Source organism: Lichenostomus cassidix, chromosome Z (genome assembly GCF_008360975.1).
Source record: "Lichenostomus cassidix isolate B80296 chromosome Z, HeHo_3.0, whole genome shotgun sequence".
Lineage (NCBI taxonomy): Eukaryota > Metazoa > Chordata > Aves > Passeriformes > Meliphagidae > Lichenostomus > Lichenostomus cassidix.
Window position 1 is genome coordinate 28,026,965 of NC_139511.1, and position 18,315 is coordinate 28,045,279.

General features: G+C 38.4%; 1 protein-coding gene across 1 annotated transcript in view; it reads right to left on the minus strand.

Annotated features, from left to right (window-relative positions):
* Positions 1 to 245: 245 nt before the first annotated feature.
* The window catches only part of TDRD7 (tudor domain containing 7), a 45,435-nt gene continuing 27,365 nt past the window's right edge, over positions 246 to 18,315 (minus strand). The window contains exons 7-17 of the mRNA XM_085043542.1: positions 12,509 to 13,089; positions 10,635 to 10,821; positions 8,906 to 9,017; positions 8,030 to 8,232; positions 7,755 to 7,889; positions 6,008 to 6,091; positions 5,711 to 5,845; positions 5,269 to 5,379; positions 3,328 to 3,818; positions 2,840 to 3,000; positions 246 to 717 (exon numbers count right to left, since the gene is read on the minus strand). Of these exons, the coding sequence (XP_084899668.1) occupies positions 497 to 717; positions 2,840 to 3,000; positions 3,328 to 3,818; positions 5,269 to 5,379; positions 5,711 to 5,845; positions 6,008 to 6,091; positions 7,755 to 7,889; positions 8,030 to 8,232; positions 8,906 to 9,017; positions 10,635 to 10,821; positions 12,509 to 13,089 (2,421 nt within the window). The 3' untranslated portion in view covers positions 246 to 496. The remainder of the gene's footprint in view (positions 718 to 2,839; positions 3,001 to 3,327; positions 3,819 to 5,268; positions 5,380 to 5,710; positions 5,846 to 6,007; positions 6,092 to 7,754; positions 7,890 to 8,029; positions 8,233 to 8,905; positions 9,018 to 10,634; positions 10,822 to 12,508; positions 13,090 to 18,315) is intronic.

The following is an 18,315-nucleotide window of genomic DNA, read 5'->3' on the forward strand; positions in this document are numbered from 1 at the left end:
GTGAACGCTCAGCCCCACAAATGCAGCATTCCAAACAAGGCACTATTCAAACCGTACAAGTTAAGGAAAAGGGAAAAACTCAACAACAGTGCATGTCTCTGACTATAAATTCAGAAATACTAAGGACTCCTTTCATGTTTCCCAAGTAAAAAAATGCTTGTTAAAGGAAGGACTACCCCATAATGGCTCTGAGCAATAGCTATAAGATAAAGAGCCCTTCAAAATTAGGGAATTATCACGAGAACAAAATTCAACATCGTTTTATTGATAAATAACTTTTAAAATAATTTAACTCAAATATTCTAGCATTACAATGGTAAACAACGTGAAGATTTTCAGAAAGTCAACTGAAGTCAACAGAACCCAAACTTGTTAAACAAACACAGATTTTTCAATTTTATCCCCATTATGTCTTCAAGGCAATGTAGTAGTTTTATTTCTCTTCAAAGCCTGTTACTTATTTTATTGCTAAGCTGCTACATTTCAGAAGTGGTGATTAATCACCCTTTGAAAATTCCACAAGACTTTGAGACACAAAATCGTGAATCCATGTATCAACATGTGGAAGAGATGTGTCCACGAGAAAAGTCACTATTTTTCGATCCCAAGAGTTAGTGCTGTCATTAACTGCCTGTATCTGTGCCACAAAAGGTTTCTTCTCTACAAGATTCCGAAACACTATTGATGCCTCTTCTGACCACTGCTGGTTTTTCACTCCTAGGACAAATGTAAAGCAAAACAGAAGGTCATTTATAGACTAGATTAATCTGATTATAAAGAAGTGGTGTGAGTTTAAATATTTGAGAAAACAGATCTTAAAATGCTAATGAATGTAACTTAAATCTAGGAAAGAAATATAAGCTCACTCATCTTCTGCACAAACAAGCTTAATTATCACACAGACTAGAACATTTATTTTTTCTTGAAGTCTAGAGATATGGACATGTTTACAGAAGTGAAAGGCAAAATCACTGACTCACTGAGCAATTCAAAGAATATTAGCTGCCTTGCATGACCAGGGCTTATCAGGAACCAGGACAAAATGGAAGCTAAAGATCCTTTCAAAACAAACTTTGTCTTCAGCCTGAGGGGACTGCAATAACTTGTTCTGTTGTCCTTTCTTTAGATTAAGTTTTCTACATCTCCAAGCAGCATCAGTTACTAAAACACCTACCAAACCTTCAAGTCCCAAACTAGACATACAGAAGGCAGAAACAAAGAGAAATGATGGCTAAATGCCTCACAACTGCTCTTCCTTTTGTCAGAGCAGCATCTCACAAAGTCAAGTCTGCTGGAACCTAAACGGGTTTTTGAATATGGTTGTAATCCACATAGAAATAAGTGGCTCCTGCAGACTTAAGATTTAGTCTCCCCAGACCACTGCTGAGGTACAGCATCTAGACACAGGGGCTCAAATATCATGCAGGAATACCCAAAAGCCAGTTTATGGATAAAAGAAGCAGAACAGCAAAGTGAAAGTACTTTGTTTTTACTATTAGCAGCAGCTTGCCACTGATAGGACAACACAGGAACACAGCTGCCTGCAGATTACAGAAGGAATTAAAAGCCAATAGTTAATCAACACTTAAGAAAGGGTATTTAATGCTAGAAAGGGCTATTGTGGAAGCAAATGGGATTTTAAAAGGAAACAGATCAGACACTTAGCCATGAGACATGAAAACAGGGAGAAAAAAAGTGGAAGAACAGCAAGACAATAGTTACTGGTCTTCCAGGCTCAGCTGGCCTGCTTTGACAATATGAAGCATCTCAGAGGTAACTTGACTAGCTACTTGGGAGACTCTCTGAAGCAGAAAAAGTGGATGACTTGCAGGCTTGCTGAGCTGGATCTGTACTACTCCAGAAGACAAGACAGCTAGAAATCCACTACAGCAGTGCAGTCCAATGACCCAGCCTGTCGGTAGCACATCCATCACAGATCACTAGTTTAAAGCAACCCCTAAAGTCACACTGAGGCTATGCAGGAAAACAGATCCACTAAATCTGTAGCCTGTCACTTCCAAGAAACATATTCTGTGACTGAAATCTTGCTAGTGACCAAACAGCATCAAAAAGCAGCAGCTGACTAAGACAAGACACATACATCTGAAAGCAATGCAGAAACAAAGGAAAAATTTTAAAAGGAAAGATAGCAGGGAGAGATAGTTTTATTTTTTAAATTCTCTCAGATGTATGCAGAGTCTTTATGCCCCGTATTTTCAAGGAAATTATCTTATGTAAGCTTATTGAAAGACCCCACCCCCTTGTGGAGTTTTTTGTTTGAGAAAACCTATGTATTTCAGGCAGCTCTGCATTCCAAATAGGCACTGGAGAACTGTAAATTACAACAGGGTCAAGATATATATTAAAAATTTCTCTACAAATTCTGCATCTAGGTTCCTAATTTTATGTAAACTATGCTAATCAAAACATTAAGTTCTTATCAACAGATACAGCATAACTTTCACACTTGTTAACTGGTTATGTTAAAGGATCAAAAACCATTTAGTTTTCATTTCCCTTTGTCCTTTGCATAGTAGGTATCATACACATTAAATGGTAAATTTTATGACAATGAAAAGCAGCTGCTGAGAAAGTTTAAGCAGTCTTCATTCTCAAACATGGTGACTTCAAGTATTGCATTAAATTAAACTAACAAATAGTAAAACACAATCATCACCATCTATGCCAAGAATAAAAGCAGAGCAACTTTGATGACATAAACATGTAGAAAAGACCTATTACATAACATTTGACTTTGTCCAGTTTATATTTCTGCTCGTTTTATATCCCCGCTGATGTAAGACTTCAACAAAAACAATTGCAAATACTTGATACCTACCTGCAAGCTGAGCTGTGATAGCTTGGAAAGGTAGTCTTCTAAACGTATCCAGGAGTGGCTGTACTTTTCGCATGCTGACAAACTCATGTTTGCCATAGTCCAGCTCATACACTGATAAAAACCCATTTCTAAGAATTCCTTTTATTATGACCCTGTACCACCTAAAAGGGGCGAGAACAATAGAGAATCTGAATTCATTCACACACTGTCAAAGCACCAGAATAATAGTACACAACCAAAAGATCTTCACCAACATATCTCAGGCTTCCCAGATCTGGGTTTAGCTGAATAAAAGTCAACTATCCCAGCTACAATCTGGACACATGAGGAGACTGCAACCTTATTTACTCCCTTAATCTCTGAGATATCATTGGACATCTGCCACCTTGTTAACAATGCGGACTAAGCAAAGCTAGGCTTGTCTAGCTTAGCAGAGTTAAGCTTGCTTTCAAAGATTTTGTTTTTAAGTAATTTAAGCATCTACTTACTCATCTCCAATTTTAGCTGCATACAGCTTGTTTTTTTCAATGTTCACAGGTTTCTCTTCTGCCCTGCTGTAGTACAAGATCATTTCTTCCATTAGGGCATAGAGATTGTTTAGCTCATTCCAAGGCTGGACAATGAAGTGACCGGGATGGCAGGCCACCGAGACGTAGACATCCATGAGCTCGCCCGGCTTTGGCAAGGGTAGGGGAGGAGGCATATCAGTGGTGGACACTGCACTGCTGGGCTCTCTGGCTGAATCAGGGAAACTCTTCTCCAGCTTCCCACTAGATAACTGTAGAGCTGAAACAGCATCACCTAGAGCTTTTGTGGAGGTAGTCCCACTGGGTGTCACGCTCAAGAAAACATCTTTCTGATGCTTCCACAAGTCTGCATTTTTGATCTGTCTATTGATGCTACGATCCATGTCTGGGAAATTCTCTGGAGCAAACAAGTAAACGTGTGCAATTCCCTTTGAAGCATCCTGTTTAATCACCTTGGAACACAAAATACATTTTAACACCCAGTTAGTAACTATTAAAGGCACATTTGATTTTGTCCAGAAGACTGCAGCAGCAACAGCTCATTGCAGTTATGCACAGAAGCATTTTCAAGGTTCCCCCAAAGACATTAATGAAGTTGTGGGTAATAAGCCATTCATAGCAGATAAAAAGATAAAAAGGCCTTGCAGCTATTCCACTAATTTAAAGCAAACACAAAACTTGAATTGAGCTTTGTTCCATCCAGCAGGTTCAATCTCAATACTGGGGGTACAATTTTAGTTTTCAGGGGAACAGTAGCCAGTGTCCACACAGATCTAAACAACAATTAAATATTAACACTTAATCCTTCCAAGCATCTTCCTGTCATTATGGGAAATGAAGCCTGCTAAATTAAGAATGGGAATGAAATTAAAGAAAGAAAGAGAAGATGAAAAAAGCTTCCAGGCTTCTATCATGCACAATTTTTGAGTACTGCCAAGAAAATATTTCCTATTTAACATCAGATATGCTAACATATTAATAGTAAACCACTTAAATATTAATTTGATAAAGTATGTAACACTTCTCTGGAGATTCTTCTGTTGATGTTCCTTTCCAGGAATAAAAACTTTCTGCTATTAAAGCACACATCTGCTATTATTTAATCCAGCAAAAACTAGCACCAAACTCAAACTCTCTTGGAAGAGAATGCCTAGAAAAGCCAGGTACAACAGGTCTAAGTCTTAGACTAGAGGTCTAGACTAAAGCAAGCAAAAACATTAAGGAACAAATTCCAAATTACAAAGAACTTTTTCAAAGTGTCTGACAGTATCTGGAATCAAAATTTTAAGAGGACATAATCTTTGTTTAGTCTGTAGTTAGTAATAAATTTCCTTTAGGAGGGTATTATCAGTTAGTTAAACTGGTTAGGATACACTGCAAATGGAAATTATTTTCTCTCAAAGATAAGAGAAATTCTAAGTATACAAAGCATAAACTAAAACAAACTTGATTAGAAAAATCAAACAAAAAATAAAACTGCTTTCAAAGACCAGAAGGGGAAAAAGCTCTGCTCACAAGAGGCATAAAAGTAATTCAAGAATAACTCAGAAGCTGCATATTTTTATATGCTGAAACATGAACAACATGTTTATTTCTTACCAGAGGTAAAATAACTCTAGCTGAATATTTGGCCTTGGACAGCAAACTGTGAAAAACTGCTGTGAAATTCACAGCAGAGGGGAAAAGAGAAGATTCTAACAGGCTTAAACAAGTAAGTTTTATGACAAATTTCCTAGGAAAAGAATTTTGTATAAAATTTATGTCCTATAGCTCGTTACAAACTTTTACACTTCTGTAACAAAAATCAGTACGATGAGTTGTTAAGCTTTTAAAGTTGTTCTTCCAATGCTCTTTTCACATGCCTATGTGATATCAAGTCTCATAGGCATTTTGACTATTTACCTTCATGCTAAATTCAGGACAATTCATTACAGCATCTCTCAGCCACAGTACAGCATCTGGAGTCCACATGCCAGTGTAAGGAGGCAGATCTGCCAGGCAGCATTTCAAAGCCTAAGAACAGAATTAAACATATAACGTATAATTTAGTAATACAAAAGCTGGTCCACAAGTTTCAATTCAGAGAATAATGCTGACAGTCAATCACATATGACAAACAGAGACACATAAAAATGCAAATCCAACACCATGACACATAAACAACATCCTGCCCACCCACAGGACAACACTGTGATTTATTTCAGACAAAGATGCATGAGGAAATACACTGCAATGCTGAATGCTATGAAACAAACCAGAGTTTCATTACATAAACCTTGAAGCAGAAGCACTACAAACACTGCCAAGAGATCTAATACAGGTTAACTTTAACAGGTCTTTATACCTGAGGAGGTATTGCAATTACTTCTCTCAGGAATTGTGGCGGGATTTCTTTGAGCTCTGATACTTTTACAGTTGCAACTGTTCCACTATCCATAAACTGCACATCCAGTGCCCGTCTAGTGTGAATTATTTTTATCTGAAAGAAGAAAGCAAGGGCATCATTTTGAGGTTAAGAACCCCACAGTGAATCACAGATTATAAAATGTTTCATGGAAATGAAAGATTCAGATTGAGTTGAACGAATATAAGAGACATTTCTATGTAGGCAAACTGTAGCTGCTTTTTAAATTCCTCTTACCTCTACACGTGCCAATTTTCCTTTGGAAGGAAACAAGCAGATTTTGCCACAGAAAGGCAGTGATACATGGAACTCAGATGTCTGCTGCAAATTCAAAAACAGAAGTCAAAAAGCTATTATTATGGAGCTATTACACAGAGCTATTACTATCTGCCACTCAAGTAACCATTTCAAAAGCAACGGATGGCATGAACAGTACTGAGAAGCAACAGCTCTGTTTCAAATAAAGAGCATCTTTCCAGATTTAGAAGCACTTCTAATCACATTGCTTTAAGCTTCTGAAATGGTTAATCTTTTCATTCCAAGCTTTGTATCTTACAGGGAAATTGAGAGAATACAAAGTGCCAGGGGTAAAAAGCAACATTTGGAAAGAAAATAGGAAATCACCAACAATTACTTGACTGTTCTGAAAAGCAGGGGCAGTTAAGAGCTATGACAGATAACTGAGGGAGCTCCTGGATTACATTCTAGAATATACAGTTTCTTAAGATATCTAACAAACCAAATTTACAACTGACTCAAATGAAAGTCTCATAGGGGTGACATTCACCATGACAATCCTGAATAAAATAACAAGACAACAGCTACTCTATAAAAAGCATGGAGAAACTTCATTTGAAGAACAAGCAACACCTTACCTGGTTTAAATTCTCAGGCAAAATTAATTAAAACCCTCAAGATCAGCTGCAAGCCTGATACTAAAAGAATCTGAAGAACAATCTCTTTCTTTGATATCAGCAAGAACATAACAAGTACTCTCCAAAGAATACAAACTCTTGAAACACCTCTCTGTCTGCTTTTGTGTCTTTATGTTGATAAATCTTTTAGGGTTTATACTTTCTTTCAGTGCTTAGCCTGCTTGAAACAGAATCCTCATAAATGGAATCTGTTCAGCATAAAATATTTCCAGATGATCCCACAACAGGTCTAAAGCTCAACTTCTATACCTAAAACACTTTAATAGAGTAGTTCCACGAGCAGCAGTTCTAACAGGACCTTCAAGGATCTGCACTGCATGACTTAATTGTGTCAGGCTCAGTTGAATTACCAAATTGATTATCTTAATTCTTACAAATTAGATTCTCTTAAGATTTCTTCTCTTTGGCCTAAATTCTCTGGAATCTAATAAGGATTTTTGCATGTGTCTGTAAATTGCTGGTGGAATGTCAAGCTTCTCTGCCACATGCCTATTTTAAAGCAACTTAAGACTTTTCAAAATATGTCCTATACAGCACTTTGACGTTGATGTAAGCCACAACATTCAAAAGCTAAGGGTGCAAGGACAAGATATGCAGAATCAGATATATAACATCAAAACCACTGAATCTCCAAAGAAGCCATATTAAGGACAGACCTTGATTATGCTGCTTTTATTGCCACTTTGCACAGACCTAGTTGTTTATGCACCTCAACTTCATAGTGTAAAATATCCAGAAATCCATATTGTTAAGAGGCAACATTCAATTAGAGGCAATTAGAGGCAACCATTCACTATTCTAACTATTCACGTAAAGTTGTACGTAGTTACTGAAGTCTTAAGGAGTGCTTGAGAAAAAGAAAGCATCAAAAGACACTTTTCACGCTGAAAGATGCACCCCAAAAAACCCCAAACTAGAAAGAGACTATTTAGCCTTTTTGAATAGTCTATGGCTACCACAGAAACTTGAACTTATATGCAAGGAAAATCATTGGTACTCCCTGGAGAAATGCTGTATGACTTCACCACTTCCCTCACCACGGAACTTACCTTGTAAAGAAAGTAGTCTTCTATTTTCTGCAATATTTCAGAAAGTCTAGACAAGCCTTTGGATGGCACTTGGCAACACAGGCTTCCATCAGAGAAAACAGTGGTTACTCTGACATTGGTATATAGCGCATCTACCTGCAACAGTAAGAGTTTGACAAGGAAAGGGAAAAAAACCACACAAAACTTAGCAAATTTCGGAATATTGTTTTTTGTCCATCTAAGACCTCAGCAGTCAATGATTTTTAATGATTAAGGAAGAATGAGGACAGTGGTACCTGTAGGTGCAGTTCAACGGACTTGTCATACAATGCCTTCAGACAAGTAGCATTGATGTTGATATCATCTTCTCCAGAAGTGTCATAGAGAACAAGAAGAGGAATATCACTCTTTTCCAGTATTTCCACAGCAAATATCTTGAAGCATGTCTGTGATTCCACAGCCTTTACCAGGACAGGATCATCACAGAAGGCTTCCAGTCCTGTAAGACACACAGTACTGTTTGTGTACAGAAGTTGTACTGCACCCCTACTACTTGTACTCTACTTAATTTCTACCTTTTCAACAAAGAAAGCCATGTTTGGGGGCAGGGCAGAATAGAAAAGAAAAAGACCCTCTTCAGAAAGAGCTGAGGCAAATGTGCAGAGAAAAATGGAATGCATCCATTATAAAAAAAAATCCAAAAAAAAGGCCAAGCTCATTCACAGCAATTTCACATATTTAAAATTTAATATTTTTAAAAATTAAAAAGGCCTACTAGTTTTAGAAAGGAAAATAAATTCCAGCAGAGTGTAGGAAGTCTGCAAGTATGCAAGTACTGAAAGGGGAAGGACCACTCCAAAATAATTAAATAGACTCATATTTAGAAAATACGGCCTAAACAATTAAGCTCCATTACAGAGATACAGGATATAATTGTGTTCTAATATCAAGGATTCTCTGTAAAACTCTTCTTCACATCCTTTCTTGCTTCCTTTTCTTTCTTTCCATGCATACCCATGTCTGCTTAGACTAGCTGTGCTAGTCTATTATACACATACAGAACTATTACTAGCCAGGATCAGAACTCCCAGACTCATAGAGGCTTCAATCCATAAGTTGTGCCAACAGTAAGCATAGCAGTATGTGTGTAGTCAGCACTGGCTTTCTCTTACCTGCCAGTTTACATTTTGCAGCTTGAAAAGGAAGAGATCTGAACTGTTTCTGTAGTCTGCACACACTGCTGCTTTCAACAAGCTCAGTGAAGCCATGATCAACATAGTATACCTGAAAAAGGAAAAGGGAATTAAAAGCACAAGTTCATGAATATAATTGTAAATATGTTTTCTTGAGTCTAGGGAAAATATATTCAGTTACCACATTCTCTATGCAGCCATAAATTACTTTTTGCCACTTTAGTACCATTAATTTCGTGTTTATTTCACTGCTTGAATGTTCAGTTTTCAGGGAAAGCCTCCTTCTCAAGATCTCTATAAAACCATCCTCTCCAACTGTTCTACAGAATCTCAACTCTTAATAGGAACCACGCTGGAAAAATTCAGCATGTATTATCTCAAACCATGTGAGAAAAGGTAATAGAGTCGTAATCTTTATTTATAAAGTTCTGAAAGTGTTGGAAAGTCAAATACCACGTAGGTGCCACTCTAAGTTTTGCCTATTGTTTTTACAGCATTAAGAGAGTAATTATGATTGTAGCTTGTCTTTACTTTGATGCAAATACCATAATCAATGCAGGACACTAGTAGGGAAACTGCTGATTGGCAGCAAATAACTGGTGCTAAAGTGAGAGAAAGGAGGTTTTGATGGGACTTGCTATAACTTTTTTTCTAAACTCTATCCTGCAAAATGTCTGTACAGCAAATATTGAAAGGAGGTCTGAACACTGTTTAAGAGGATAATCAGCAAAAGCTGCAATAAAGCAGTAGCCTTCTTTTGGCTGACAACTATAACTAGGGAGAAATTAGAGGCAACCATTCACTAATATTCTTGCCAATTCTCTAAACCCTGTAGTCTTTCACAAAACCAAGTTCTGACACCCCACTCCAAGTTCCAGCTGAAGGGTATCATTTTAACTTTCAGAAAAAAACTCAATTCTAATACATGTGCTATTTAAGTATTTATAAAATGGTTCAACTTTGGAAGTATGTTAAGTAAGCCTGGGTAAAAAGTCACCTAACTGGGGGAAGAAACAAACAAAAGTTAAAGAAGTATCATTAATGTTGACTAAACAAAAAATAATTGGGAAGTTTTAAACTTTTTTTATACTTCTAATTTCACCACACGACAAGAAGACTGTGCCTGACACAGGAAAAGTTTAAGAGAGAAGTTAAATAATCACAGTGGGGTCTAAATAAAATGCATACTACATAACTCCCAGAACATCAGATCTGCCTGGAAGGGGAAAGCATGTATATTTTTTTTCTTTTTTTTTTTTTCTCTTTAGTGCATGTCAATGATACCTCAGTATAAGACTTCAAAGAAGATCTAGGAGGAAATGAAGTTTGTTCTTCCCTTTCCCTTCCTCTGTCCAACTCCAAACAGCGTAAATACACCATTCCTCCTATCAAAGCTACATTTTCAAACCCCTCAACTCAAACTATTAATGGAAAAAACCCCAAAAGACCATTTAATTTTGTCAATCCTATAACTTCTACAAGGTCTTCATTTCTCATATATTTGAAATATATATTTATATTCAAATATATATATATTTGAATATATATATATTTGAATATATTCATTTCTCATATATCTGAAAACAGAAACACTTTGGGGCAAGAAAAGAAATAATGCTAGTGTAGCATATTTAAGAATTGACTCTCTATCTAAAAAACAATTGTGTCTCAATTCTTTCTCCAAGTGCCAAAAGAGGTAACTGCTTGCCTTCACTCTGTTGTCTTCTAGAGAAATTATCCGAGCACGCAACCAGGCATCTTCTTCAGCATTTACTGCAACAAGTTGCCCAACACTCAGAGAGTGAGCTGGTGACACTGTACTGTTCTGACTGTAGTATGCTTTCATGTCATCTTCCATTTGTTCCTGGGCAGTAGAATAATCTTTGCCCACGTACCTACAATATTTTACCAAAAAAACCCAAAACACAACAAAAGTTAGGATGCAACTTCAAAAAAGCTGAATAAAAACATAAGAATATTTCCATGCATATATGAATACATTATATACATTTTCTAAGCCCATTAGTGTCCAAACTCTTTTCCCATTAACAGGCCAATAAAAAAGAAAAGTTACTCTGTCACTAACAAACACCATCTTAATCTGGTTTTTACTAAGGTTGATCCAAACCAAAACACCTAAAATACCTTTAAAAATCAAGAGTTAAACCAAGTGCTGTTTACTCTCCTACTCCAGATTTATCTTGATATTAGGCTGCTGACCTAATGGTTCGTACTAATGCTGTCTGTGTTACAAAGGTCTTTTCAAATAAAGTATATAAACTTTCTGAAAAATCCAAGTGGGAAGTTCTGAATGCTTCAGAAACAAGTCAGATTAGAGCAAAAGGAAAACTTACCCACAAATTTGTACTAGTAGCAACTGTTTTAGCTTCTTCATAGAGAGTTTGATACTGCTCAATTCTACCCCACAGTTTAGCCCAGATACAGTGCAGATATCATATGCTATGGTAACTCTGTTATAAATATTAAGTTAAATCTGATCACATTCCAGGGAACTGTGATTTTCCTAGAAACAGCCTTTTTGATTCTGTGCAAGCATTAGTCTACTTCACAATTGAGATGAAGTGCTGTGACAATCACATATGTGTTACTTCAAAGTTTCTTAAACATTTGTTTAATAAAGACACCTAATAGACAGTTGGAGTAGCTCAACAGAAAGTAGAAAAATCTTTCAGAATTTCTCGCCTCATTATTTTATTCATTATTTCTTGTGACAATTCAGCTGCAGTACCTAGCATATCATCTCTCCCTTCAATCACTCTGTTGTGAATGCCTAGCAAGTATCTAGGAGTGTTTCTATCACCTCACTTTTATTTTGACTATATTAGAATTCTTTGAGAATTGATCCATGTCTCAAAACAGAAACAGCACCAAACCTTACAGCTTTGCCTTCATTAGTACTGCACTGGAAAGGTTTCAGACAAGAAACTAAGAACTGCTACTCCACATACACAGCAAGTTATAAATGATGCCAACACTAAAAGGTGTACAGGAAAAAGGAGAAAGTTTTGTAAAGTTAAGTCACGTGTGCACAGCACGCTGGAAGTAAGACATGTAATGTAACAATCCACTTACACTGTCACCTAAGACTGGGCTGATTAGGAACCAAATCAAGAAACACTAATAGTTTATTGCTGGATGAAAGCTCACCTTTCCAAAAGTGGAATCTGAGCACACTCAAGTCATGCCTAGTTAGTGTAAGTCAGTTACAGAATTAAGAAGTGTTTTGATATGCACAACAATAATATCTGAATACCATCATGTTTTGTAGTAGGGTTATTTCATGAAGTCTTCCATTGGCAAGTCAAGAGGCATCACAGTGCCCTGATTCTCAGACAAGCTAAAGCTAATGATATAAGTGACAAGTTCAGGACAGAAGAAGTTTCAGAAAATTTCCATTTAAACATGCAAACAAAAGGATTTTTAATTTACATTAGCAAAGTAAGTAAATAATCAAGTCCTGAAACCTCCTGTTCATCTATTCTTTTCTGGCAGATCTGCGCAATATAAGCATGTGGATTTATAAATAAAGCAAAAAAGGTAGATTCCAAAATACAAACTTGCCTAATTAGGACATCATTAGTGTTTTTCAGTTCCAACACCATGATGGACACAGATCCTTCCGACGGAATGATTAGAGAAGGAACAGTTATGCTTTCCAGATACTGGTCCTTGGATTCTTCATAGTGCCGTTCAGCTGTGGCCTTCACACCATCATGCCTCTTGAGTTTCTCAGTGACATTCAGATTTTCATCAATGCATCTTTGGGGTTTAGCATAGAGGATCGCCTTTCTGGGGACTTCACATACATAGTCCACAGTACACACATCTGACAGCAACTCTAGGTTATTTAGCATGTCTTCAGGAAATTTGACTTGGTAAGTGTCTTGGTACACTTTGGGAAGTGCATGAGCCCAAAGACCATTGGAATACTTCAGCAAGATGCCAACAACTTTCTCCTTGAAGTCGCTACTAAGTGATGCAGGTGTGGTCTCCGTATTTGGTTTTAACAAAGGGTCTGCTTTTGAAGAAGTAACATTCTGAGATGCCTTCTCTTGCTCGGTATCACTTTTTGCTGCTGGTGGTATTTTCTTAGCAGGATAAAGAAGTCCATCCATCTGATCTCCTCTGGGATTCTTTTCCACCTTGGGAAACAAAAAATAGAGTCAATAATCAATTGCATCTCTAATACTAAATTGTTTCACCAATTACACTTTTATAACATGCATTTTATATGGACTTTGAAGAGAACATCCACAGGGAGTTAAAGCCAAGGCAGTTAATACAGGTTAGTATTTCCTGTAATGCTTCCTGCTCTGTTTTGAAGGGTACCAAACTCATACGACTACATGAGTAATGGGCAAGTATTTATAATCTATGCAATAAAACCGGGACTTGCTTCCAAAGAAGTGCAGTCTCTCCTTCCTTCTAGGACCAGAAGATGATGACACCCTTCACAAATTTATGTGTTTTGCACATTAACCTCCCCAGTCTTCCCCACAGGTGAGCAGATCATAAACAAAAGTTTCTGTCTCAGTTTACTGAGGGAAAGGAGATTTGACTCAATACTTCAGAAACAAGAGGACACTTGCCAGACAGTGCTGTCAGGCAGGCTATCTGCTGTCATGCTCAGGGAATTATTTTGCTTTACAAAAGTTCTGAAATTAAGGAAGAAATTTCTGGTTCACAATAAATTTCATAATAAAATTTATTAGACCCTTTAAAGTCATGCCCTCAGCCTTCCCCCGAACCAGATATTTTGCCAGTCCTTATGTCTCCATCCTTTGCTAGTTTCAAGAATAAGAATCTCACATAGTCTGAAGTCACATTGAAAGTGCTGTCTGAGAACTGTAGCCACAAAGTCACAGTAAAATTTTGCTTCCTAAAGCTTTGCAGTTTCAACCTAGATTGATCTAGCCCTAGCTTAGCAGGCATCTATGTAAAATTGAGATAACAAAAGCTCTTAGTGTATTTACATTGGTCCCAAAGTAAGAACAACAAAGAAATTTATTAAGGTTTATGTAGCTCCACTTTGAAGTTCCTCAGAGGAAATAACTCTAATCAAAGCAATTTTCAAAAGCAGATCAATGAAAAAACGTGGAGCAGCTGAATTACTTGCTACTACTCAGAGGTAGCGTTCACCATGCTGCTGATGTCCATAGCCACCAGAACTTCATAAATCTTGCCCAAGAAATTCTTTGCAGCTTTGTCCTAGCAACATAAAATCCAAGCATAATGAACAAGAATTCAGGCATTATCTCACAGAAGAAGAGTAACACATATCACCCATTATCAAGATAACATTAACACGAAACAAAAACTGAGTTACAACACATAGAAAAAAATTTAAATGGCCTTTTCTGTGTCTAGAACCATGTATTTTGTCCTATGTGTACCTCATCACACTCAGCCCGAATTGCCACATGATGATCTGAGTCACGAAATGCACTATGTAAATGCATTTCCATACACTTGCTCTGCATTACATTGTCTAGGCTGGTCCCACAAGCTGTGAAATGGCTCTTGGGAATAGGTCCTGGTAAACTTCCACAAACACTAGCATGACATAAAGGAAATAGTTTTCATAAATATAAAAAGATATTAACCGTGTTACAGAACTGTCACGCATTCCTGGTAGCGTGCCTGAATTATTATTTATCAGTGAAAACCAAAATAGAAATACTTTCTGCAAGAATAAGACATAAGAAAGCAAAGTTCTTGGGCACCTCTGCTAGTCAGCTTGATACAAGAGACAATAAAACATGTCTGGCAGTGCAATCTAGAAGGACCAAAGACGCCTTCAATGACTCCTGACAGAGAAAACCTGTATTTGTACCCTCTGGTATGAAGAATCTCACTGCGCCCTTTGTACCATGGGCAAAGAAAGGAGCTCAGTTCAAAACAGAACCAAACAAAAAATGTACGCAAAAGCCTTTGCAAGTTGCAAGGCTTTGATACAAGGAGACCAAAGTATATCAAGTCACACAAAGACAAAAAAATCAGAGCATGCCATCCTGGCAGATAATGACATCCTAGATAGAGAGGAATCAATAAGGATGTCCCACGTGTCCATGCAGAAGTTTGAGGAATTTATTTACATGATCAGCCAAGGAAACTTTTAGCTCCAGAAAATACTTAACATTAACAAGACAATTATTATCTCAATTTGTTTGAGAAGGCTGTGTTGGAACGTATGGCAGTTCATCTTGGAACAAGCTGGATGCAGAGGTCTACCTCTATGCATTCTTTGTCTTGGCTAGTGCTCTTTAAATAGAGCTGCAACAGAGCTGAATAAATTTTTGCTGACAGGACTATAAACCCTTACACACTAAAGGCAGCAGACTGAGGAGAGAAGATCCTCAGAGGTCTTTAAGCCTCTTAACTCCAACAATAGCTCTGGGGTTTTCCAGGCATGAAGTTCAGTTTTGAAGAGGTTGTAGATGCTGACTGAGCAAACCATTTAGAGACAGCTAAATGCTGTTTCAGTAAAGAGTTTCAGATGTCTTCAGTATAAATAAGCACAGGTTGACATCACTAGAATCACAGAATCATAGAATATCCTGAGTTAGAAGGAACCCACAAGAATCACTGGGTATAAGTACTGGTTCTGCACAGGATATCTCCAGGAATTACATCACCTTCAAGGCTACACAACATCACAGAGACTTTTAATAACAAGCAAACAGCTTCACTTGTGAGCAGCACTTCAAAACAGCCACCCTTTCTTTAGCACAAATACCTCAATCAAGTTTCCTTGAGTTTATAGATTTGCCTTGATGGTACTTGTCATTAGTATGGCTGACAGACCAGCTCTGAAAGCACATTATTAGTCTGCGAGACATTGAAAAACACCTGAAAGGCAACACAGTCATTCACCACAGCCAGCACAGGTTCCTAAGGGAAAAGTCCTGTTTGTCTAACTTAATTTCATTTTATGACAAGAGAACCCACCCAGAGGATCCAGTGGAAATAATCTCTTGGCAATTCAGTACACCTCTTCATGCTGGCTCTCACAGTGTCCTTCTGGACAAAACGTCTAGCACACAGCTGGATAAACACATAATGTGATGGGTGAGCAACTGGCTCGTGGGTTGGGCACAAACGGTTACAGTGAAGGGGGTGATGTCACACTGGTGACTGTCACTGGTGGAGTTCCACAGGGCTCCATCCTCAGCCCTGTGCTCTTCAACAGCTTCATAAATAACCTGGATGCTTAGTAACCCTTGGAAAGGGTACTAAGCAAGTTCACAGAAGATACAAACCAGGAGGAGCTGCTGACTCCCTCGCAGGTATGGAGGCCTTGCAGAGACAGACCTCGATCAATTAGAGGGCTGGGTAACCACCAACAGTGTGGAGTTTAACAAGGGGAAGTGTTGGTTCTGCACCTGGAAGGGGGCAACCTTGGATGTGTTATAGACTGGGGAACAAGAGGCTGGAGAGCAGCTCCATGGAAAACAAACTCAGGGTCCTGGTTGAGGGCAAGTTGAATATGGGTCAGCAGTGCCCTGGCTGCCAGCAGGGTCACCCGTGTCCTGGGGGGCATCAGGCACAGCATCACCAGCCAGGCAAGGGAGGGGATTGTCCTGCTCTGCTCTGCACTGGGGCAGCCTCACCTCCAGGGCTGGGGGCAGTTTTGGGTGCTTCAATGTAAAACAAGACATTAAGCTGTTAGAGGGTATCCAAAGGAGGTCAAGGAAGATGGAAAAGAGCCTTGAGGGGAAGCCCTATGAGGAGTGGCTGAGGTTACTTGGTCTGTTCAGCCTGCAGGAGACTGAGGGGAGACTTCACTGCAATTACTACTTCCTTGTGACAGGAAGAGGAGGGGCAGACACTCATCTCTTCACTCTGGTGACCCAGTGACAGGACCCAAGGGAATGGCCTGAAGCTGAGTCAGGGGAGGTTTAGGTTGAGTATCACAAAAAGGTTCTTCATCCAGCAGGTGCTTGGGCACTGGAACAGGCTCTCCAGGGAAGTGGTCACAGCACCAACCCTGACAGAGCTCAAGGAGCACTTGGAAAATACTCTTAGGCACACAGAGTGATTCTTCGGGATGTTCTGCACAAAGCTAAGACGTGGATCTGATGATCCTTGTGGGTCCCTTATAACTCAGAATATTCTGTGATTGTGTGACCGTGACTGTTGTCATCTCTCCATTACAGAGCACAAAGCAGAGGCAACAGCTGAGGGAATGTATTATTAGGGCAACAAGAGAGTGAAATTGTTCTACACAGGAGAATAATATGTTTGTCCTGGGCTTGCATAACAGAGGGAGCTCTTAAAAATTGAAATCTGGAGACTAAAATAATAGAACTTCAAATTAAAAAAAATACTCCCAAGATAAATACTGACACTGCTACTGAGTGCAATGCAAAAGAGAAGTCCACTTGTTTTGACATACATATAGAGAGGACAAAGGAAGACATGCTCCTGTATGTGTTGGTAGGACATAATATATAACACATATAAACTAAAGTATCCACTTCGCAATGCCAGGCTTGTTTAATTGTGCGTACAATGATAATCATACACTAGTAACCTCCTGGAGCATCAACAGTGTCCAGGAAGGAACTAGAGAAAACACATCCTTGAAATGAGAGTTTCTAGTCAGACAAAATGTCTTTTGCTTTCAAGGTTACATTCAAATTAGCATACGCAGTTATTTTCAACCATTCTTCTTCAAGGCAGGAAAAGAAAACACTTCCAGCAATGGAAGTTAGAATTTAATGTCAGTGACAGAGTCTCATCATATGTGGCAAATGAGAAGTCTAGCTCCATGGTTCTTGGTATCCAACAGGTTCTCAAAGATGGCTTTAAAATATGGATATGAACTATCATTCTGATTCATGAGAAGAATTCGTCACAAGTGTGGTGCAGGAGTTCTCTCAGATTGCATTTAAATATGCAATATGAAAGCCAACTACCATGGCATACACACCACAGACTGTACACAGATACATTTTATTGACAGGCACCTTAGACAAATGCTTCAATGTGAAGGCAGCTCTCATCTACCTGACTTTCCTTAATACTACATGAAGTTCAACTGCTAGCAAGCTGGAGCTTGAAGTGTGAGGAAGGTGTATAGAATATACCTACCTTTATACCTATATATAGGTATACCTTCCTGGCCTTGATCGGCACTACCTTGCATCCACACATTGGCTGACAGCATCTTTTCTCTGTCAGTGGCAGCCACCACAACTTCAGGTCCCACTGGTTTTGCCCATCCTTCTACAGTACAGGTTTCCACAGACAATTGTGAGATGCTGCTTCAGCATTAACACTCAACTCCTCCCTGCTCTTCCAAGTAGCTGCTTCTGAAGGCAAGAGAGTTTAAGCTACCAAATGGCTGAATACGTGTGCAGAGCAAC